The sequence below is a fragment of the Pelmatolapia mariae genome, linkage group LG18 (assembly GCF_036321145.2).
Source record: "Pelmatolapia mariae isolate MD_Pm_ZW linkage group LG18, Pm_UMD_F_2, whole genome shotgun sequence".
Lineage (NCBI taxonomy): Eukaryota > Metazoa > Chordata > Actinopteri > Cichliformes > Cichlidae > Pelmatolapia > Pelmatolapia mariae.
This window is the reverse complement of record NC_086243.1, coordinates 36,893,160-36,917,021: the sequence shown is the minus strand read 5'-3', so window position 1 is coordinate 36,917,021 and position 23,862 is coordinate 36,893,160. Positions and strand designations below refer to the sequence as shown.

Below are 23,862 nucleotides of genomic sequence, written 5' to 3'. Positions count from 1 at the left end.
CCTCCTCTTCCAGTCCCAGTGAGCGCACCTGCATCACCAGGAGAGGATAGAGGTCATCACAGGTGATCGGGCCCTTCAGGAGCCTGCAGTGTGCTCGTCTTTGTGAATACACTCAGCACTGATGCCTCCTATAACACACTGAGATCAACCTGCCTATCACAACTTGGAGCTTTACTCATATTTGCACATTTGTGCACGTGCAGTACAGAGCTGCTGTTAGAAGAACAGAAATCTGATCACTGCAGAGGACTTTTGACCAAAATCAGAGAAGCTGATAATGAAGCATTCAGTCGAGGAGGAATAATAAATGATCAGCGTGTAACGCACGAGCCTGGAACAGCTGTGCTGAGAAATCTGACACAGAACAAGACGTGATTTCTACTTTAATAATGAGTGAATGTGTGCGGCCTCGCTCCGCACCGCTCCCTGCTTTTACATCTGGACATTCCTTCTTCCCAACATGCCATGACAAGAATTTCACGACACTTGCTGAAAAATGTGAAACATGCTCGGCTGGTAAACCAGCGAGCTGCAGGTCTACAAACAGATCCAACAGTTTATTTTAACTCTCATGAATTTGATTTGCAGATAACCACACACACATCCAACACACAATGCTCGCCTCTCGTCTCTCTTCTGATACAACATGCGCAGCTGACATACAATTCTATTCTATTCTATTCTTTTTCTTAATTTTTGCTGCTCTTATCTTTGTACTGCCCACTTTCATGTTCAAGCAAATTTCCCACTCGTGGGACTGATAAAGCTTTATCTTATCTTATGTCAGGTGTTAGTATCTAAAAGCATGCTTACAGTGTAGGAACAGCAGGTTCATGAAAGGGGAAGATAATCCTACTGTACTCACTAACGAGTATGTAGGACAGTATCGTCAGGCGTGCAGGCTGGATTACAGAGCACCCAACCTCTCCTCGCCTCCTCATAACTCACGAGAACTGTAAATGTTGTGAAATTACAGAACATGGACATGTTGTGTGCCGAGTTATGAAGAGCAGTCTTTGTTTTATTTGAGGATTACCTTCAGACAGGCAGAAGAAAAAGTGCAGTTTGGTGCACACAGAAAGCTGACATGATGCAGAGCGGAGGAGGAGGAGGAGTGTTTATCAGGTTCATCTTCATTCCATGAAGTCACGCAGCGAGAAACTCCGACTGACAGCCTGATCTGGGACTACAAACTCATCTAAGCAGAAAATGAGAAGACCAATGAAGGAAAGCTTTGACATCATTCAGAGTCTTTGCTGTGCTTTCCTTGTTTTCCTTCATTGAGACGTGCACAGAGGCTGACCTGAGACCAGCCACAGAAAACCCACCTGAATGTACGAAATTCAGGAAGCACAGAACGGTCACAGGCCTCTGGCCTCATACGGGTCGATGTTCCTGACCTTTAACGGCACATTCATGTTGGGGAGTTCAGGTTTAATGATATTTTATTGTAACTTTAATCCAAACAGTGAACTGAGAGTCACGTAGGAGAGCGACCCCCAGAGTCGTCGTTCACAGAGCGCCTGCAGCCTCGAGTCAGCATGGTGGCACCTATGTTTAACTGACCTGCAGCCTCCTCTATCAGCTCAATAAACACACGTGCTGGCCTGAAAGCAGAGTCAGTGAATAAATCCTGAGCTGCAGCTGCATCCTCATCCTCCTGAGCGTTCACCATGGCAACGGGCTCATACAGAGCAGAGCATCTATTTTAACCCAGCGGAGCCAAGACATGACCGACTTCAGCGTTTCTGTCATAGATGAAGCTGCTTCTTTGATCTCGATTTTTAAATCCAGCTCTCAGCTGTGGCTAGTGGCTCCGCGGCGAAGCGCCTGTGAACCGTGGGTCAGAGGTCACGAGCCTGGACAGACGGGAGTGTCTGTGGCTCCGTCTGCTGTGGCGAGACACAGAAACAGCTGAGAGGAACTTTGAAACAGACAGCACTGTTCATCTGTGTGTGATTCGGGGTGATTTAGATTCTGTTGTGCATTTAAAAAGTTGCCTGACAACATTCAGCGACTGTGTTCGTCGTGCGAACAGATCCGGATGCGTTCAGCACGTCTGCTGCCCATGATGACCCGCAGCTAGTCCTAAAGTCATCTCAACCTCAGCTTCACTTCATCTCCAACAAGATGAGAGTGTGACCAAACTAAATCACTGCGATTACAGCAACATAAATGTTTCAGGCTACCTGACAGCTGCTTCCTGGAACAGAAGCAGGGATCGTGCACGCGGATCCTTCAGTGTTTACTCTTGCTGAAATATGTGGTCTGTCTGAGCTGGCACGAGGGGATCAGGTTTAACATCATTCCACAACGAGCAGGACAGTTTATCAAAACAGCAAACATCATCGCTGGAAATGTTCTGTCAAAACAACAAAAGCCGGCCAGCACGTTCCCATCAAGGCCGAGGCTGCAGACGCCGCTCTGACCTGCTGTCAGCTTTGGTCTCAGGGCTGCAGAGAGCCGGCTTTCTTTGGGTCAGCTGCATTAACAAAACCCAAAAGGCCATTAACATAATACAAGTCTTTATTGTCATTGCACAGTCACACCAAACACAACAATGCAACGAAATCAAACTGTCCCACGTCGGCGCTACGCACAACTAAACACAACACTGTAACTTAAAGTCCCAGAAAGGTAAGCACAAAAACGGATGACTTGATAAATAATTAAGAGCATGAGTGCATGTCTATTATTATTATTGTTATCGCCCCGCAAAAAAGTCCAGGGAGGTAGCCAATCAGGTCAGCTGTGAGCATTGATTAGGGCTGTTGTCAAAGCTGTTCTCGAGTCTGTTCGTTCACAGATCATCAGTTTTACATAAGAAGAACCAGAATTATTGTTCTGTTAGTTTAACCCATCAGAGCTTCATGTGAGAGCAGATCTGCAGAAAATCAGTCAGCTTTTTACTCCCTGTGCTGACTAAGCTTCTGCAGGGGAGCACTGTAGCGTGGAATCACAGAGTGATCAGCTGCAACGTGGCAGCAGATTACTCTGTGAATCACATCAGATGTTATTAACATGCTTTACCTGAAAATGAGGCCCACACTGCTTATTAGTTATGAAGAGGTTTTTATGGTTTATGTGGATCAAATTACAACATTTATTTTATTTAATCAAGAAAATAAAATCATTCTGACAGCAGCTGAACAGCGAGTGGCGGCACAGCTCTGAAATCCACAGGAAGCTGCAGCCTGGAGCGTTTGGTGACACCACACATCTCACCTGCAGCCTGCCAACAGCGCTCCTTTATTCATCCAGGTAACAGTCTCTCTTCTCCTAGAGAAACATGACCAAAGACCTTTGACCTTCTCTCATCAAAATGAAATCCGCAGCTCCATCGTCACGCTGCTTTCTTCCTTTTGCATCACAGAGCCACATCTCTAAGAAAAACATTTATTGATAATATAAAGATGTTTCTGGACTGATCTGTCACCTGACTCCTGCGGGCAGAGCTGAAGCTTCAGACTTCCTGTGAGTTCTCAGGTGGACTTTCAAAATTCTACTTCCACTGAAACTTTTCCCACACCGTTCACAAAGAAACGACTTCTCTGCCGTGTGGATGACCGTGTGTTTCTTCAGTGAGGACGAGTCAGCAAATCTATTCCCACAAACGTTGCAGGGGTACGGCTTCTCCCCCGTGTGGCTCCTCATGTGGGCGAGGAAAGAACAGTTGTGTCTGAAACGTTTCCCACAGCGCTCGCAGGAATACGGCTTCTCCCCCGTGTGCGTTCTCATGTGGACGGATAAAACGCCGCTCTGAATGAAACATTTCCCGCATGTCTGACAAGCGTACGGCTTCTGAGTCGTGTGGACCCGGTAGTGCTGCTCCATGTGAGACTTAAACTTGAAGGTCTTCCCACAAATGTCACAGGTCACAATCTTTTTAACTCCAGCCTGCTCTGAGGTTACAGATTTGTCGACAGAATTCTTCGTCTTTCCATGGATTTCTGATCCTGATGCTTCACTCCTGCCTCCTTCCTGATCCTGGCTCTCAGCTCCAGCAGAGCTGTGGGAGAGGAGCAGCTCCTCATCTCCTCCTGGTTCACTGTGCTCTCCTTCCTCAGCAGCAGTCACCATAAAGGTATCAGTCTCCTCCTTCAGTCCCAGCTGCTCTCCCTCCTGACTGCTGCACAGTTCCTCCTGTTCCTCTTTAATCTGTGGAGGTTCTGGTTCCTCCTGCTCCACACTGGAGCTCCTCTCCTGGTTCCAGAGCTGCTGCTCAGGGAGAACCTCCTCCTCCTCCTCCTTACAGACGTGCTGCTGTGGGATGTCTGGAGGGAGAGAGGAACACAGCAAAACCCTTAAACATGTTTAACCTGTAAATAAGGTGCAGTAAAGTGAAGGTGATGGACTTAAGATCAAGATTCTTTCCCTTATAAAGATGGCCCTGAGTGCTCTGAGTCATTTACCTCATTCTGTCCAATTGAACTAAATCTCTTTGTTAGCCTAATGGTTCTTATAAAACCAGCCTGGTTAGAGCTCTCCATTACTGTCTATCACTTACAGCTCGCTGAGACACGCTCGTGTCCCATCTTACTTTAAGCATGCTGAGGTAATTCCATTACTTAAAAACCTAATGTTGATTCTCCCAGCAATTACAGACCTGTTTCAAAATGACCATTTACAAACAAACTGTTAGAAAAAGTTGTTAAAAATCTCTTCAGATCTTTCTCATGAACACTACAGATTTCTGATCCCTTTCAGTTTGCTCGTCAGAAGCAGCACTCCACTGAAACTGCTGCTTTAAAGGTCAGTAATGATCTTTTAATGAAATCTGATGCAGGAAACTGCTCTGTACTCGTGTTGCTTGACCTCAGTCCTGCCTTTGATACCGTACGTTATAATATTTTACTTAACAGGGTTTGGCTGCTGTTTCTGGCTCAGCACTTGAATGGTTTTCCTCATATTTATCAGGAAGGAGATTCTCTGTCGGGGCGAGCAGCTCCTCCTCCTGCCCTGATTGTTTGACCTGTGGGGTCCCTCAGGGTCCCATCCTGGGTCCATTGTTATTCTCCTTTTACATCCTTTTCTTTAGCAGGTATCAATCAATCTGCAAAGACCATTGCTCGTAACCTTGGTGTAGTATTTGATTCCTCCTGGACTTTGGACTCATACAAAATCTCACGTTCCTGTTTCTTTGATTTAAGGAACATCTCTAAATTGCGAGCTGTGGTCTCCTCCTCTGAGATGGAGAAGAGTGTTCATGCATTTGTATGAGCGCACTTAGATTATTGTGAAGCCCTCTTTACAGGCTTAGTGTCACATCTCCAGGCAAAACCAAATGCTGCAGCCCCCTGATGCATGCTGGGAAGCCAGCTCACATTTCCCCCGTTTTATGTTCTTTACATTGGCTCCTGGTTGATTTTCGTTCTCACACTTACACACAGAGCACTAAATGAGCAAGCTCCAAACTATTTATCTCAGCTTCTTGTCAAACACACTGCTGCTCACAGTCTTCGCTCACAATCTATCGGCGTTGCCTCGCAGCAGCCCGAGGCTCTGGGACGGCCGACTCAGTGGAGTCTTTAAAAAACAGTTAAAACCTTCGTTTTATCCAGGACAGAGGTTCTCTTGTTTTTGTGTTTCTTTACCTTAAATTCTGTTTTTAATACGGTTCTTTGTTAACATTGTGTTGTAATTGTTGTTCAGCACTTTTGTGTATAAATAAACTTTACTTAATCTGAACGAATGATCGATTTTTGTCTGATGAGTCTTTGAGTGCCTCAGTTTCAGGATCACACTGACATCAGATCCGAGACTGAAGAAAGACTTTAAAAGGTTCAACTGGATATCCTGATGTTCTACATAACTGCTTAAAATCACTCAACACCTTAAAAACTAAAGCCTTCATGAGAATGTGAGGCATGTACGTCGCTGTGACACCGTGCCCAAAGCATCCGTGAACACATCACTGAAGCTGTTTTAAGATCTTTATTTAAGCAGGAAGTTTATGGAGAAAAGAAAGCAGCTCACTGCAGACAGTAGTGCCATCCAGCACGACCTTTGTTTAACCTCGTCATGAACCTTAGAGCCGCCATCTCTGCTCCTCCAGCCGCAAACGTCTGATTCTGCTCACATTTCACTCTATTCGCTCTGATTGGGTCTCCACCCTCACTGCCTGATCACAGACTGCGGTGAATATGAGATGATGATGATTTACAGCAGCGGTCCCCAGCCTTTTTTGCGCCACGGACCGGTTTATGCCCGACAATATTTTCACGGACCGGCCATAAGGTGTCGCGGATAAATACAACAAAATAAAACTAGTACCGGTACCGAAAAAAAGAAGATTTATTCATAACACACGTGAAAAGACCTGGGAAAACCGAGTTAACGATAAAAACGATAACAAAATAACGCTGAAAACTGATAAAAACCCTGAAAACCATACATTTCACACCTGAGCCTCAACTCTCGCGGCCCGGTACCGGTTCGAGGCCCGGGGGTTGGGGACCGCTGATTTACAGGGTTGTAAAAAGTGTTCAGAACATGTTGGTGGGAAAGGCCCAGTGTTGGCAGGACTCAAAATACAGAAACATGAGGTGAGACTCTGCCCCCTGCTGGCCAAAGCTTCAGTTACATTTGGCTTCAAGTGCCTGTGAAGCTACAGTCTACAGAGAATCGTTTCAGAGGCCGACACTGAGCTCAGAGCTTTCATTGTGTTTTTGTGGGCTGAAAGTCTTTCCTCTGTCTCAGGCTGTTCTTCGGTGCTGACGATGATCCAAACACTGGGAAACAAACGCTACACTAACGTCCTCCCTTCTTTCATATTCTATAATAAAAGCATACACAGAAAATATGATCCAGTGCTTTGAACTGACACTTTACTTTGAAAGCTGCCGTCTGTCTGCACTGTGATGTGTCTGGGTACGATGAAGGTGACGGGAGCGGAGACACGGTGCACTCTCCTTAGGACCCCAGGACCAAAGAAACTCATTTCACTCACAACAGCAAACACGCAGATGCTGTTTCTGCACTCTCTGCCCCCTCTCTCTCGTTTGTAGCCGATCATGTGACCGAGCTGCTGACAGGTCACATGATCAGCTGTGCCTACTTCTTCAGACCTGCTGCTGCAATCAAAGTTCGAAACGAGCTCGTGTTTCACATCTAGTGAAAAGTGTTAAACACGATGTGAATAAAACACGAGTTTATGACGTCACTGCACTGCTTTGTCACACTTCAAACAAAAGTTAGGTTAAACGTCTCCCTCAGAGTGACACTCACCTGTCCTGTGCAGCTGTATTTGGGGTTTCCAGGTGATATCCAGCAGTCTGCGCTGACGCTCCATCTCTTCCTCGTACTGCACAGGATCATGATGAACTTCAGGCTCCTCCTTCAGTCCCAGCTGCTCTCCCTCCTGACTGCTGCACAGTTCCTCCTGTTCCTCTTTAATCTGTGGAGGTTCTGGTTCCTCCTGGTCCACACTGGAGCTCCTCTCCTGGTCACAGAGCTGCTGCTCAGGGAGAACCTCCTCCTCCTCCTCACAGACCTGCTGCTGTGGGACGTCTGGAGGACAGAAGAAAGAAGTCACAACCACAGAAACATTAACAGGACTTTACAGCATGACTGCGCCGCTCGTGTGTGAGAGTAAAGCCGTCCAATCAGCTGTAAGTCACTGATCTCAGATCTGCATTTATTCAGATAAAGACAAACATCTGGAAGGTAGAGCCACCTCAGCACAGCAGCAGCACCGCACTGCCACTACAGTTCATAAATTCAATATTAGGTTTCATTGTGCCGAGGCTGCACATTAAACTCTGTGTCACTTCTTTCAGTCACGTCCGTGACTCTGAACAACAACATGGTGGACTTTGTGTTTCTCACACGTGTGTAAACGTGACCACAGGAAGCGTGCACATGCTGTGTACGACTTTAGCTTTTATGAACTGTGACAATCATCACAAAGGGCCCGGGCGCCCACTTTGACGTCACTGATGGAGAAATAAAAAAAGACTTATTGTTATGACATTAACACTGAACTCTTTACAGCTCTGCAGAAGAAGAAAGGAAATCAAGGAAAAACCTTTTCAGGCCAGATTACTGAGTTTAGGAGGTGCACCTGAACGCACCATCAAACACACGTTTCACCGCCAAACAAAAAGATTTTCAAACGATTCACAGGATTGAGTGATGGATCCACGGCAGAGAAAAGCCTCAAATCCAGGCTGATTTCAGCGCCTGCTGTTTGAATGGAGCACAGTGCAGTCCTGTCCTCTGTTTGCTCTTTGTTAGCTCACATCTCCAAAAAGTCCTCACAATCATAAATGTCCCGCAGAGCTGTGATTAGGATCCTCCCTCAGAGGGACACTCACCTGTCCTGTGCAGCTTGATTTGGGGTTTCCAGGTGATATCCAGCAGTCTGCGCTGACGGTCGATCTCTTCCTCGTACTGGACGATCGTTTTTTCAAACTCCAAGAATATTTGTTCAGCAGCAGCAGTTAGTCGCTCGTTGATAAACTCTCTCAGAGACTGAACTGAAGGCATTGTTACTGCCACAGCTCACACACTCAGCTCACACACTCAGCTCACACACTCAGCTCACTTCCTGCTCAGACACACGTGGAAAGCCAGCCATGCCGGCGACTTTATTTTGTTTACTTCCGCCACTTCTCGCAGATTGAACTTCCGGCCGAGAAGGTCACCAGTTTTCTTTCAGTGTTTGGAGTTTATTGTTTGGGTTTTAAGCAGTAATATGAACTTTGCACACGTCACAAATGAAAGAAAACAAACAGGAAGACTTTGAACAGTAACTATAGACTGTAAATAAAAGAAGGTCCAGTGGGCGCTGTGTGCAGCGATGAGTGGATCTGGTGTGTCTGCAGACATAAGCTGTGTCCCAAAACGTCGGCTGCATCCTCCTGAGGCCGCATTTGAAGGCCGATTACGTCACAGCCAGTCAACGAAGGCTGTCCCAATTCGTTGAGTCCTTCAAATGCGGCTGACAAATGCGTCCTTCATTTCCCCGAATTTGAAGGATGGGTCGGGTGTGTCCTTCGTGGCCCACCATATCCCAGAATTCATAGCGCAGCCCAGCCAAATTTCAGCTGCCAACAATGGCGGCCACTGCTAAGTTTTAAAATTAGTCTTATTAATCTTTCTGGGTCACAAAATAAATGTTTAACATATTTTCAGGTGAGAAAGTAACTGTGTAAACTTCAAATATCTGCTCGGTTTATCAAGACATCGCATATTTGCAAAAGTGCGCTGACATTTTCGGAGATGTCTGTTACCCACCCGCTCGATAGCAAGCCGGGGAGTTCAATGGTCACTCGAAGCAGCGAGAGCAGCAGACTCGTGGCTTCATCGTTTTCAGACCCCCGCTGTCTTTCGCTACTCAGGTTAAACATGATGTATAAGTCACTCGGATAACTTAAAATGTTATTGTTTGGCTTTTTTCGGTGTTTTATTTGTTCGTGAGTAAATCGGTTTGGCTGAGATCAAAGTTATTAGATTATTAGATTAAATAAAACTTTATTAATCCATCGGGTGGCTTCCTCCGGGATTTTCACACAGCTGAATAAACGTCAAACAGAAAACTGATTAAACAGAAGAGTGAGACGGTCGAGAGTTTACTCCAGTGTCCTGTTATATTTTAGATAGCGAGGAGCAGACGGCTGAGTTTATTAAACTCCACCCACACAGCGGTGATGCAGATCTGAAGGTTAGGCCGTCCCATTTCACAGCCTCGCACTTCCAGCCTTCTCGGTCTTCGAAGGACCCGGCCCACGTAGACCGCGAAGGCCGGGTCCTCCAAAGGATGCAGCCGACGTTTTGGGACACAGCTATACTGAGACGCAGGAAGCTTCACGAGTACGTTTGCACCTCAGAGCTGAGAAGGATCTGTGTGTTCCTGCTGAGCCTCCTCTGAATCCGCTTCCTGTGCCGCTGTCTGCTTCAGGATCCAAAGGAAGTGGGCGTGGTTGACGGTGAACGCCATGCCTGCACAGAGTTTGACCCCTCACCTTCAGATCGCTGCTTTAAACGACTCTCAGGCTTTGTGTCTGTTTAATGTGAGTGCTGCTGATGTGCTAAACAGCAGCACCGCTGGACTTTCTCTTTCCTACTTCCTGTAATTAGTGTTCGATGGCGTGCGTCTCCTGGCACAAGGCGTAACTGCAAAAGAAACTTCCTGAGTGGAGCTGTAATCATCACCCTGATTAAATCTCCGTCTGCTCTCTGTTTAGATCTTCATGGCCAAAGAAAGACGTGAGGTTAGCAGATTAAAGAAGCTGGTCGTGCTCGGCGTCTGTGCTGCTCAGGTTACATAACATCACACTCCACAATACGCAGCATGTTACATTTTATTTTAATAATAAAAGACCAAAATCACCTGAAATACATTAAAATACACATGTACGGGTATTACTGTGGAGTATCAGTGCTTCTGCATTACAAGAGTACTTTATCACAGTGTGTAAGAGGCCCTCTGTACACTGGCTGCATTAAAAGGACGGCTCACACCCAAATCAAATCAACACATTTTAGAGTAATTAGTGCAAAGAAAATAGTTCCTGAATGAAACACTTTTTAAAAGCTCGGTGTTGGTGCATCTCCTCACAGCCCCATGAGGGGGAAGCTCCCACTAACACCGTCTGCGTGGATAAAGAGCAGCTAGACCTACAATCGTGGCTCAAGCGTTGGCAGTTTGTCTTGTAATCGGAAGGTTGCTGGTTCGAGCCCTGGCTCCGACAGTCTCGGTCATCGTGTCCTTGGGCAAGACACTTCACCCGTTGCCTACTGGTGGTGGTCAGAGGGCCCGGTGGCGCCAGTGTCCGGCAGCCTCGCCTCTGTCAGTGCGCCCCAGGGCAGCTGTGGCTACAATGTAGCTGCCATCACCAGTGTGTGAATGTGTGTGTGAATGACTGAATGTAGTGTAAAGTGCTTTGGGGTCCTTAGGGACTAGTAAAGCGATATACAAATGCAGGCCATTTACCATTTTACAATACACTTGATTTTGAGGTGAACTGCTCCTTTAACGGCGCCCTGCAGGTCCTCGGCACAGTTCATCCACAGGTGGGACAGTTTCACGTTAAATCTGTCAGCTGGTTCACTGTGCACGTCTCACATCACAGATCTGAAACATCATTTTCCACCTGCAGTCTGATGTGCTCAGAGTGTTGACACTAGGTGGCGCTACAGGAACAGCCTCACTGTCTGTGAACGCTCGGTTTAAAGGTTCTTTTTTGAAGTGTTCACCACCAGGTAGGGATGGGTACCGTTATCCGGTGCCATTATGGCACCGGTTCTGACATAAAGGGTAGTAACCAGACCGAAATGCAGCGCACATTTCGGTGCTTTATTTCGGTGCTTTTTTTCCTGAGATGTCATACACTTTGGATTCTAGCCAATCATTTTACCTTTGCAAGCGTAGTAGGCGGGCCCAGTTATGTACGTTCTTTTAGAGCAGAGCTAAAGATTAAAAATGCCCAAGGCGAAGCGGTCAAAAGTCTGTCTGTACTTCACAGCAAAAGATGCAAACTCAGCAGCCTGCAACAAGTGCTTTAAGCTGATACTGTCCAAAGGAGGGAACACCTCGAATCTGATGAAACACCTGGCGACGCATAGCGTCTTTTTAAAAGCAGAGAAATGCACCGTATTTGATAGCTTGCTGCGAGACCTCACACCGAGCACATCTACTGTGGGTGTGGTGCCTGTTATCAGACCCGGAGTTAGCAACATCCCCCAAAAACCCGAAGAGTAGAGTCCTGGCCCCTAGCCCTGCCAGTGTAGCAGAAATGATGAGGATGATGATGGCAGCAGCAGCCGTTCTTCTCTGCGTGAGTAGCTTAATGTTGTTCGTGTGTAATTTACGTTGAGTAGGCTAACCACGTTATTACATTAATGCATGTAAGGTGAACTAGCAAACACCGTCGTAGTTACATGCGGCTGTCTTCTTGTTTGATGGCAGGTACTCCCTTCACCCTGGCCAAAAAGGCTAAAATGACCAAAGAAAAAGTGGAAAACAGCTAAACATGAGAGGTTTTTGGACAAAGTTTGTGTTTTTTCCATTGTTTAAGCACTGCTTCCAGCCAAGAGTGATACCATATATGCCCTATAGCTGCAGAAAAGGCTAACATTGTTATCTTTTTACAAAATAACAGCTGAACATGAGAGGTTTTTGGACAAAGTTTGTGTTCTCCATTCTTTAAGCACCGGTTTGAGCACCGTTTAAGCACCGGCACCGTTTCAAAAGTACCGGTTTGGTACTGGTATCGGATAAAATCTAAACGATACCCATCCCTACCACCAGGGGGCAGCATTTATCACCGGGTGTTTTTACACGCTCCTCAGAGGGCTACGACATTTCCCACTCCACCGCTCTGAGTAAGAGCGTGCCATTAATGGCTGACCTTGTTACATGCAGGTGGCACTGACTCGCTGCACCCTGTGGTACAAACCGGTATTACACCTGAGCACAGGAGTGTCCAACTCCAGGCCTCGAGGGCCGGTGTCCTGCAGATCTCACCCTGGGTCAGCACACCTGAATGACATGATTAGTTCATCACCAGGCCTCTGGAGACCTTCAGGACATGTAAGGAGGTCATCATTTAGCCATTTAAATCAGCTGGCACATCTAAAACCTGCAGGACGCCGGCCCTCGAGGCCTGGAGTCGGACACCCCTGACCTAACAAGTTTATTTCTCAGTCTGCTGACAGCTTTAGTCTGAGAGGGATTTAAAGACAACAAGTGCCACTGCTAAAATGCTGCCCCCTTGTGGTAGAATCTGAGATCACGTGTAGCCAGTGAGACACAGTCTAACGGTGTTGTGTTAACAGCCGACTCTAAAAGAAGCTTTGGATGCTTACGGGGAGCTAAGCTAACCGCTGCCGGACTTACTACAAAGTAAGAGAGCTGTAGTGTTAATATGAAAACATGCAAAAACAACACTGTTTACCTGAAGCTCCTGGCTCATACAGTATTTACACCTCAGTGCTATATAAAGGTACATACTGGCAAACAGTCATCACAGCTCAGAACTGAGGCACAGAAAACAAAGACAGTAACGAAGGTGCAAAAATACGTAGTAATTACTTTCTGTCTTCTTTTAAAACTGACGAAGCTTTAAAGAACAAATCAGACAGGCTGGAAGCTTCAACCTGTCCAACATCTCCACAGCCGTTAATGTGCAGCAGGCACGTCTGGTTCTTCCTGGTCTCTCACTGTCCAGGCTGTGCACAGGAGTGCACGCCGTGAGGTCGATGCTCACAGGGAACCAGGACGACTGAAAATGAAGCTGAATCGCAGCAGAAATTAGAAAAATCTGAGCAGAACGTGATCGAGAATTCAAAGAACACCAGGTTGGATATGCCCGTGCAGAGGAACCTCACCTGCTGGTGAGGTCCCCGTTAGACAGGCCGCAGCCTGTAGCGGAAGCGGACATCTTTAGCTGGTAGCATGACACCCAGGCCGGCTCTGCTGAGGTCCAAGGTGGCTTTGCTCTGGCCCTCCTCCAACTCCAGGTCCAAGTAAAGCAGGATCACAGACAGGAACTGTTTGATCTCATTGATGGCGAAGAAACGTCCGGGACACTTGGTGGCACCTGAGCCGAAAGGCATGAGGTAATGCTTGAGCTTCTGGCCATCCTTGTAGAAGTCAGTCTTCTTCTGGCCGTTCTGCACGTAGCGGTCGAACCGGAACGTCTGACGGCACAGAGAGAAGAACGACAGCGTGACGAACAACAACACGAGAGCGACAGAGTCAAACGTGGCATCCCTTCACTTCAAATGAAATGATTGCTACAGCCTCGGCTATAAGCCCTGAGAGGAAGAAACCACTGACTTAATAAACCTGGGCTCAGACGGAGCCCTGCCACACGTTTGATTAAAATGCCAACAGATGGCAGTATTGATCCCTGTGCTGCTTTAATAACCCATCATTCCCCCAACAGCAGATAATCAGTCTGTGTGGATTTCAAAGGTTTCCAGACTTTTCTCTTAATTTGGAGTTGATCACATGACACCTGACTCACCAGGTGATTCATGTGTGGTGCTTTGAGGGATTAGCTTGCTGCTGGGATGAACACAGCCTTAAAGTTACACAAAAACTTCACAAAACAAAACAACATTTAACTGTCATTCTGTAGGGATTCAAGGGTTCAGGGGTAACAGTCCCTCTGAATATAAACGCAAAGAAAGAAATGCCACGCTGTGTCATTTGGATTCTTTAAAGTCTCACTTTAAGGCACTGAAGGCAGGTGTGTAATCAGTTAAAAACAACAAATGCATGTAGTAAGGTGCACTGAGTCCTTTAAGTTGAAAAGTGGTCCAGCTTACCTCTGGGTCCTCGTAGATCTCAGGGTCCAGGTGCATAGCCTGAGGGTACAGGGCGATGATGTCTCCCTTTCTGACGGCCGCCGAGCGCTCGGCATCCAGACGCAGACTGAAGTCCTCCTGAGCCACCCGGATGTTCATGGAGGCCGAGCACAGGCGGAAGCTCTCCTCAATGGCGCTCTCTGTGGAGAAAGTCGGGTCAATGATCTTCAGGTTCACATCTCTAAGTGTACGAATGCAGAATCTCTGTGTGCACGTACCCATGTAGACAAGTTTCTCCAGGTGCGCCGGGGTCAGCGTCGCATCCTTATCTCTGCTGAATTCCACTCCGCTGAGTCTCAGGACGTCCTCGAGCTCCTGACGGACAAACTGCAGCGCCTCAGGGTGACTCACCAGGTAATACATGGCCCAGAAAGTAGCAGGAACCGTGTTCCCCAGAGACGCCCACAGGATGGCAAAGTGATGAGCTGAAAGTCAGCAGGATGCAGAATATCATCCACAAAAAGCTTCCACGTAGCATTTAAACTCAGGTCAGAATACTTATTTAGGTCAGAAAAACAATTATTGTCAATATTGTGGGCTGTTGAGCTGCCAGTGGTACTGGTACACTGCACAGTGGATGGAAAAAAGGACTAAATCCATCAGTAGCTGGATGGTTACAATGACTGCAAACACATGAAGCAGGCTGACATGATGCTTCTGCAATAGCCTCCACAAAACCCTGAACCCCGTTAAGTATTTGTGGACTACGCTTAAAAGCCGAGTCAGTTCAATTTAAATGAACTCTACCATTAAATAAATATCATCATATAGAGTCAAAACTTTGTAGAAGCTTGACGATGGAAACCAAAAGCATTTGGTCAAGGTGGAATTTGCTGAGGGACATTTATTAGAACAGTTCAAAGAAGTGATTAAAAACTTGAAATGACCAAGACATTCACGCCCATGATGGGTGGATGTTAACCTCTGACCACAGCTGCACACGAGCCACTCAAGGTCTGGGCTTTAGGACAGCAGAAACACGTTTGGACAGCAGCTAATCATCTACCTGCTTTGTCGAAGTCCCTCAGCGTGTCATACTGCTCAAACATCTCGAATCGTGTCCTGATGAACTCTGAAGAATGTGACCAGCAAGACATCTGGTGGGGCAGGAAGTAGTTGATGAGCCTCTGGCGGATTGCCTTAGTCCGTCCCAGCAGCCAGATGGGTATCTGAGCGACGAGGAGCGGAAACATCTTGTCAAACTTGATGAAGTCCTTCTCCAGGACGCTCATCCCGCTGTGGCGGCTGGCGGATGGCGGCTTGCCGTACATGGTGAGGAAGGTGGCCTCGAACATGATCGAGTTGCAGAACTTGTACATGTAGGCGGTCTTCCAGCTGCTCTCCTGGTCCAGGTAGTCCTGACGAAATACCAGCATCAGGTTACTCATCATGCTCTCTGTCAGGGGCGTGAGGTTATCCCCTTGGAGGAGAATGAAGCCGCGTTTGATCTGCTCCTGCAGGCCGGGGAACTTGCTAGTAACAGGTGGATAGCCAAAGGCAAATGGTGCCACCCTGTTGGAGAACTCGTGAAAGTCCAGCTGCCGGCCTTGTTTGATGATGTTGGGATACAGTAAAGGGTCCATGATGAAGGTCATGTATTTACCTGTATTTATAAAAGATGCAAACCGTATCAATCTCAGACTGGAGCATTTTAAGATAAAAGGTCAGCTCAAAGGTCAGCATGTCTATAAGAAGTTGGGACAGAGCAAAAAAAACAGCTGGAAAGATCCTGAAGAGAAACAGCTGGAGGAGCCGACTGATCACTTTGAGCATGTGCGTACATATATACACAAGACAGAGCGTATATACAGGAAGGAGAATGCTGTCTTCTAGTACAACAGGTGCGTACTCGGCGTATTCATAGCTCAGTCATGCTGCTCCTTCCTGAGTGTACGTAATTGTACACTCATGACACGTATGTTGTATTATCATACTGGACACTAGGGATGGGTATTGATAAGATTTCACGATTCCGATTCCATTTTCGATTCTGTTTAACGATTCGATTCTTTATCGATTCTTTTTAAAAAAGGAGAACACTAAGGTCGATTAGCTTAGAACTTTGTTTTATATCTTCTCTTTGAACAGATAGAAACTTAGGAGTAACATGGCCTTACAAACCCAACAGTGAGATCTTAAGAGATCCACAGCCTACGGCTCTTCAATGGGGTGTCACAGGGTCCCCAGGAAAAAACTGTAAATGTAAAATAATAAAATAAATATTCTTCTGTAGCAATAACAAAGTATAACATAAATTATTCTGTAGCAATTACACAAGAATATCCAGTAATGTCCCTGCCTACAATTAAACACATTCACTTACCGAAAATCGGGGGCATCTGCTGTGGCAAACGGGTGCAAGCCTTTGACCACAAACTTAGTCACTGCTCGGTGACATTCTGGCCTGAAAGGAGACGCTACCGGTAGACTGCAGCGAGAACTGCCAGCATCTGAGCCAGCCAGACTCTGTCTGTCTCATCATGGTCACCTAAATGCACAGTAACGGCAGGTTTTGTAATAAGGCAGATCGCGCTAACATAATATGCACTGTTAGTTGATTATTTACCTGCCGCATTAACGGGAGAGGACGTGCAAACGTTACCGCTGCTGCTGGGTTGAGATTCACGAGTCCGGAGCGGAATTAAAAACATGACATTCATTTAAGGTCATCGCGTGTTTTGTGAGCAAATGCTTTTGTATATTCGTAGTGTTTCCTCCTTTAAATGAAATATCTACTTTGCAAGTATTGCAAGTTGCCCTGTTGTCATCCGTTCTCATAAAGTATGACCAAACTTTTGAGCGTTTGAGCCGCTTAGGTGCCATGTTTCCTGCCAGGTAAATAACGCTCCGCAACGTGGTGACGTCATTCGGGGCGACTGGAATCGATAAGGGAATCGTTTGCAAAAATGGCAAACAATTCCAAGGAATTGAAACAGTGGGAACCGGTTCTCAACAAGAACCGGTTTTCGATACCCATCCCTACTGGACACATGTTGAAAACACCTGTTGTAGCTTAATGCTGCCTCAGCCCTGCACTGCATTAAAACCACGTCTTTATACAGCGATTTAACAGTTAACCCAAACACAGACACACAAAAACCTTTCCCAGAAGTTCTCCCCACGAGCACCTTAAACTCCCCCAGCTCTGTGGTCCAAAGGATCTTAAATATCAACTGGTAATAGATTACTCTGAGCTCTAAACATTAACTAACAAAGCCCTGAAGTTTTAATTATTTTGACTCTAAAAATAAGAAATTTGTATGATGAAAATACCCAACTGTGTGTATTATACGAAGTGTCCTGAAAAGATAATTTTGTGTATTTTTATCATTATTTCCTCACAGCTCGACACTAGAAGCTAAACACAGAAGAATTAGAGAACACGTCTGCAGAGACAGTTATAATCATGACTGCGTGTCTGATATTATCAATCCTAAGAATTTATTCTGCTTTACTATTTCAGCTTTTTCATTTTCTACCTGTATTTGTGTCCCATCATTCACCTTAATTCTGTCTCATTCATTATCTACATTATTGATAAGTTCCTCAGAATCATTCCCAGAAAAACATATTAATAATATAAAGTTTGACCATTTAGAAACCTTGAACATGACATTAATATGTATAATGACCCGGGAACAGCGTACAGGTTCACTGGCTCGTGGTCACTCAGGTGATTGGGTATAAAATGAGTGTGTCTCCTGTCACAGGCTCACCCTGTCACCGCGTTATTGTGCTCCGTAACAATCTGTGCGTCACACTTGTATAAATTTACAGGACTTAGATTTTTATGAATGATTGAAGTGCACCTCTGGACTGTTTTAATGAGTTTGTGCTGCTGAGGTGCAGACAGGCCGTCTCCCTTTAATGGGGCTGGTGGGACGGTGGAAATACCAACCTGCTATCTGGACCGTAAACACATCTCCAAACTTCCTCTTATGTTCTTTCAGAAATTTGTGGGCATCTTTCCCAAACTCCAGAGCTTTTCCAATGAAAGGAATCCAGCCTTTTATTAAAGGAGGCTCATCTTCTCTTCTGCAAGCGACACACAAGAGAAACCACATTATTTCACCTCTGTGACTTTGACATCAAACAGTTTATCTAGCGTCACACAGTGTGTCTGATCTGAACTTTGACTGAGGGTTGGGTGTTCCTGTTCACTGAGATTGTGAAACTGTAATAAAGAGTAACCTCAGGCAGAGAAACACTCCCTCCTCCTATAAAACCTCTGCACACACCACCTTTCTTCTCTCCTTCAGACTCTGCTGTGAGCTTCAGGATCTGCTTTCTGTGGGCTCACTGCTGTTCGGTCTAATCGCACACTGATGTCGGCCTTTCAGTGTGTCAGGACTGTCTTTGTGGACAGATGGACCGTGTCGCCTTCAGCTCACACGTAAACTTGCTTTTAAACAGTGAATCAGTCAGTGCAGTTTGATTTATGTCAATGTTTTAATGTAAGGAGACTAACATGCTGCATCAGCCCATGTATGCACTGTCCCTATTCCCTGGATAATAATCCTGAGCAGTCCTGTGTTTGACCAGAGCTCTGCCGTGGTACAGATGGCATACTCCTGCTTCTGTCTTCCTCCATTAATGGGAGCCCGAATGTCGTGAAGGCATTTCTCAGGAAACATGAAAACGCGTCCGGCCCAGGCACAATCTGAGCTCGACTTCCTGACCTAACATCAACACTGGGTTTAAGTCTCCACTTTGATCCGAGTTACAAACCCTAAACGAGCTGCGAGTACAGAAAGCCAGAAACACTGCACCCAGCTGCAAGTTTGGACAGAAAGGTTCAGTTTGATGTCGACGGTCACGTCACAGCTGAACACAGCGAGAAACAAACTATCAGAGGCTCTTTCACAACAAGCATCACATTTACACGGTGCATGCCTCAACAAGACTCCGATGTTATGCGTAATTAGTAAACAGGGACTGAAACCCTGAATTAACGAGGGATGAGGACACAGAGTGACTTCAGCTCTCTGCCAGCGTTTACAGCCTGATCACCTCAAAGCACTCGTCAGTCACAGTGATGCTCTGTGTTCACACTACGGATGGACTCGCGTACACAAACAAGCACACACAACGTGACCCCAGAGACGTGCAACACAAACACAGCATTTCTGAAAGCGATGCAAAAGGATGACAAAGTGAGGCCTTTCTCTCCGAGTTGCTCCCTTCAGGAGTCACATCTTCTATCCCAGCGTCCTCCTCTGTCACTGCACCTCCTCCTTCACTACGTCCACAAACCTGAGGCCTTCCTTCACTCATTAGTACATTTACATCTCTATCTTAATCACCTTCACCTGACCACAGTGACTTGATGTAAAAAGGACGCACACAAAGGCAGAAAGTAACCCAAGTCACCAAAAGAGAGTCTTTAAACGTAACCAAGAAGTGAAACTACGACTCTTCACGACTCCCACGGGCCGTGAGAGGAATCGTGACTCCGGGGGAATAAAAGAGAGACGCGGCCCTGCCGGGTCCGAGCTGAAGAGCGTCTCACTGCCTCGAGAAAACAACTTGTACAAAGGACCGAACAGCAGCGTCATTACTGCGCTGCACTCATGCGCTGCGGCTGGAAACGTTCCACCATCTCTTTAACAAAGCCGAGGTTCTCGCTGTGAGTTTTCTCCTGAGCTGCACTCGGAGTTCCCCTGCACTTCCAGTCTTTGTGCCTTACACTGAGAGGAATTTCCTCCTGGGGACACCCTGGAGGTGGCCCAGTTCTCTTCAAACACAGACAGGAAGCCTTTCATTGGGGCCAGACAGCCAAACATCACCGCCACGATCAGTTAATCTGCTCTCATTAAGTCACCTGAATACAAAACAATACAACTTTATTTATATCGCACATTTAAAACCAAAGGTAAACCAACAAGGTTAAAACATAACAGATATCTGAATCCAACCAGAGAACCGGGTGTGAGTCTCTCCCGGGAGACGGTTGGGTGTTAATAAAAAAAAAAAAGACTAAACTATGAGTGCATTTGCAGAACGAGTCACCTGACCAACAGCCGGTGTGTGTGCACTAACGTGCGGGCCAAACCTAATGAAGCCGTGTCTGCACACGCTCAAACATCAGCGTCCCACCTCCATTCACTCCTCAGTCACTCCCTGCAGAGAGATCCCTGCGTGCCTTTCTATCACACACTGTCCGCCTCATCCAGGTGGAACCACACTGCTCATAAGCCGGGTTACTGATATTCCAGAGACATTGTCCCATTTCATGTGCTCAGTTTAGATGAAGCTGCAGCAGCTGTGTCAGACTGCAAAGTGCGGAAACTGAGGAACGACACGTTGTGTGTTGGTCCAGACACCGAGTGCATCAGAGACCGAGACGTGGAGGCGATCAGCGCTCTGAGAACGACCGCCGGGACAAAGAGTTGAAGAATGCAAGACAGAAATATTTGGAACGTCCCACCAGATGGGCATCAGCGCTCCCACTCAGCTGTGGGAATCCAGCATAAGGATCCAGAACCAGGACAGAGCTGAACGGAGCGTGCAGTCTGAGGAGGCGCTGTCCTGGAACAGCGGAGCTCCGAGTTTGAAGCCTGAGCGTTTAAATCCTTACAGTGCTCGGAAACACTGGACAGGATGTGCAGTGCAAACCACAAATCTGCTGCGAGAAGAAAGAAACCAGAGAGTTTCTGGAGGACGGCACTGGCCTGTTGATGCTTCATGATTATCAGGGTCAGCCACTCCCTTCAAACGCTGAGTGAATGATGTCACTCATGAGCCGTGGGCGTCTTTAAACACCCCACACTACACGCATCAATCAGATGCTCCTCAAATGATTCGGTGCCGACCAAATTTATCCAAACATGGCTCAGATATTTCACCTGTCCCACCTGCAGAAGCATTCGTCTGTACTGCGCTGGAGCCGAGGACAAGCCGAAGGGAATGCAGCCGTTCACAAAATGTGCAATAGAGGTGTAATAAAGGCTGTGAGTGGTGCGCTGCTGTCCTCCAGGAGGCCCTGATGGTCCGCCTTGCACTAGCACTCATGCACTCCTGCTCAGGACGTTGAGCATGTGTTGAACGGGAGGGATGGGATGACGGTCACGCTGTGTCAGAGACGGGATGCATCCCATTTCATTCTCATCTTTGGAAAAAGCAGCCGTCTCACCTGATGATCTGGGGTCAGCTGAAACAGGTGGCTCCCATAAATCACGGCTGCATTTCTCCACCTCACCGTACGCTCCTTCCCTCCAGCGGCAGGAGTCGACGTACGCTGGTTTTAACCAGTGATCGCCGTCTTCAGGGCAAACAGCCATAACTTGCTGCAGTCGCCCGGCGCGGCGCGAAGGATGAGGGTCATGGTTACTGCCATTAGTGACTGGGATGACCACCCTGGACCGATTTCCCCTCTGCAGGGTGATGACGGTTTGCCCCTCTGGTAATTCCGACACGTCCTCACGCTGCACTCTGCACACCCTCACTGCAGGAGTTTTGCAGCTCTTGGGTTTCTCCACCTCAGCTGATTGTTTTGCAGTTCTTCTGTGGTTCATTAACTTTCACTGATTTGCTGCCTGTATTTTTCTTTTGCATCAATCGTCTCTCTGATCTGCTTCATTCATCTTATCGATGAGTCTGTCACCCAAGGATCATCGAGATGAAGCTCGACACCCAAAAGCTCAGTGCTGACAGACCTGAAGTCCTTCTGCATGAGTTCAGGGCTGTTCATCAGAGCCTGAGTCTCCCGAGGAGAGCAGAAGCCTCTCCTTCAGCTACAGTTGTCCTGAGGAGGAGGTTTTGAGGAGATTCACGGCTGACCAGCCTGCGATACTGGGGTAGGGCCAGGTCACGATCGATCTGAAGCTGCCTCTAAGACTCAAACTAAGACTTCAGCGCAGCTTCTGTAACATCTCTGTGACGCACCAGGTCTGTGCGTGAGTCTGAGCTTCTCCCCACTTTGACCTCTGCTCGTCTCTCACTCAGTGACCTCATCCTGCATCTCTTTGTTTCCTTTCGTGTGCGTGTTGATCTTCTTCCACTTCCTGTGGCAGCATCAATCTCAACACACACTTCCATGTGCCCGAGTCTGTAACGGGATAACGGCACTTCCGTCCCGCAGCGACCCCAGGCTACCCCACCCTTTGCTTCGCTGCTGGGAAACATTCGGACTAGCAGTGAACGTGACCCGGGTCAAAACTACAGAATAAACACGAAAACATCATTCATAAATAATGGGGGGGATCAATAACCGATAATCATCAACACGTTTCAGAGCCAATCAGGAGCTCCGCGTGCAGCAACTTTTCTCATCAACACAGACACGAACAATCAGAACCGAGCCGGGCCGGACCGGACCGAGATACGGGCGGACTCACCTCGTCCTGCCGCGTAGGACCAGCAGGAGCAGCAGGAGGAGCAGGCCGAGCAGCAGCAGCTGGGACATCATCCTGCCTCTGTCCGGGACTCACACCGGAGCTCTACTCCGCGGGAGCGCGCACACACATATATACGCGCACATCACCGGAAGCTTTCAAAATAAAACACACCAACTTCAGTTTGTTTTTATTGATCATATGGATGCCACATGTGACACCCAGAATACAAAGTTATAATAACAAAGATAAAAACGAGGCCACGAAGACTCAAATCTCCTTCACTGAGCGCGTGTTCTTCGTGGATGTGGGGTTGGAGTGGAGGCTCGCTGTCAGCTGGGACAGTTGCAGTCCACGCCTGTGAAAACGGAGACCACCAACACTGTTAGGGACCGTGAAAAAAACAAAGGCAGCTTTCTCTCTAATCACATCACAGCGTCACTTTAACGAATGGATGAAGGCAGAGCAGGTGATCGGTTTCCTTTCATGAGGCCAAAATATACCTGAGTTAATCAATAAGTCTCTGGGAAGTAAAACGCTCGAGTTTCATGACTGTCACAGGATAACATTGCAGTGCACTGTCTCGTGTGTGTATCGTCCTGTTCTGTCTTATCTTGTTTATTTGTGCATTTTTTGCACATTGCACTTTACGTAGTCCTGTTTGTGTGTTACATGTCATACGTCGCAGCACCAGCGTCTCGGAGGAACGCTGTCTCACTTCACTCTGTACTGTACATGGTTGAAATGACAATAAAATCTGTTGATTCATTTAAATGAGAGTTTGTTTGTGGCAGAGACCAGCTAAGAGAACAACAGCATCCATAACCAAACTTTGCATTTGCAGATTCAGTGGGTTTTGTTTTTCCACACAGTTAATCCAGGAAAGGCTTTAAAATCACGCAGAAGTCAGACGGCCGAGTCTGAACCGCCCGCACCAACACACCGAGTTACATCCGCCGGCTGAGAGGACAGAAAACTGGCTTTCATGAAGTGATGCTTCTCAGCCGGTGAAAGCTCCACAGTATTACTGATGCTCGGTAACAGTCAAAGAAGTTCCTGTAAAATTAGCTGAAGTGCAATAAGAATACTTATGACATAAAAACCAAAAACAATCATTTTAAAAGTGTTCTGTGACTGTGTGTGCTCGGGCAGGGCAGACTGTAACAGGAAGCAGGCCGAGCCAATCAAAACCAGATATCTGGAGGTACATTCG

At 47.0% G+C, this 23,862-nt stretch overlaps 2 protein-coding genes across 5 annotated transcripts; both read right to left on the bottom strand.

Moving 5' to 3' along the window:
- Positions 1-1,480: 1,480 nt before the first annotated feature.
- Positions 1,481-8,535, bottom strand: LOC134616235 (zinc finger protein 500-like). The gene is made up of 4 exons (XM_063460953.1): positions 8,316-8,535; positions 7,228-7,509; positions 3,530-4,274; positions 1,481-1,703 (listed from the first exon to the last, which is right to left on the bottom strand). The coding sequence occupies exons 1-4, from the start codon at positions 8,485-8,487 to the stop codon at positions 1,481-1,483; spliced, it is 1,422 nt and encodes a 473-aa protein (XP_063317023.1). The 5' UTR covers positions 8,488-8,535.
- Positions 8,536-10,292: 1,757 nt separating this feature from the next.
- LOC134616377 (cytochrome P450 7B1) lies at positions 10,293-22,746 on the bottom strand. Of its 4 annotated transcripts, none has more exons than XM_063461235.1 (6): positions 22,653-22,740; positions 18,215-18,351; positions 15,323-15,919; positions 14,278-14,741; positions 13,333-13,644; positions 10,293-13,238 (listed from the first exon to the last, which is right to left on the bottom strand). In XM_063461235.1, exons 1-5 carry the CDS (start codon positions 22,721-22,723, stop codon positions 13,351-13,353), a joined length of 1,563 nt encoding a protein of 520 aa, XP_063317305.1. In that variant the 5' UTR covers positions 22,724-22,740; the 3' UTR covers positions 10,293-13,238; positions 13,333-13,350. The 4 variants fall into 4 exon arrangements, with proteins under 4 accessions (XP_063317305.1, XP_063317306.1, XP_063317307.1 ...); XM_063461236.1 differs by having other exon boundaries at positions 10,293-13,644; positions 14,278-14,456; positions 14,535-14,741; XM_063461237.1 differs by lacking the exon at positions 18,215-18,351 and having other exon boundaries at positions 10,293-13,644; positions 14,278-14,456; positions 14,535-14,741; positions 22,653-22,746.
- Positions 22,747-23,862: the final 1,116 nt, after the last annotated feature.

What these genes read in the sequence shown, in the direction of transcription:
- LOC134616377 (XM_063461234.1), bottom strand. Translation starts at nt 22,723, where the DNA reads ATGATGTCCCAGCTGCTGCTGCTCGGCCTGCTCCTCCTGCTGCTCCTG. An exon ending in GAGGGACTTCGACAAAGCAG is followed by an intron (nt 14,742 to 15,322) that starts GTAGATGATTAG and finishes GCTGACTTTCAG; the next exon opens with CTCATCACTTTGCCATCCTG. An exon ending in AGATCTACGAGGACCCAGAG is followed by an intron (nt 13,645 to 14,277) that starts GTAAGCTGGACC and finishes CTGTGCCGTCAG; the next exon opens with ACGTTCCGGTTCGACCGCTA.
- LOC134616235 (XM_063460953.1), bottom strand. Translation starts at nt 8,487, where the DNA reads ATGCCTTCAGTTCAGTCTCTGAGAGAGTTTATCAACGAGCGACTAACT. An exon ending in AATACAGCTGCACAGGACAG is followed by an intron (nt 4,275 to 7,227) that starts GTGAGTGTCACT and finishes CTCTCCCTCCAG; the next exon opens with ACATCCCACAGCAGCACGTC. An exon ending in AAGTCGTTTCTTTGTGAACG is followed by an intron (nt 1,704 to 3,529) that starts GTGTGGGAAAAG and finishes GGGTTAAAATAG; the next exon opens with ATGCTCTGCTCTGTATGAGC.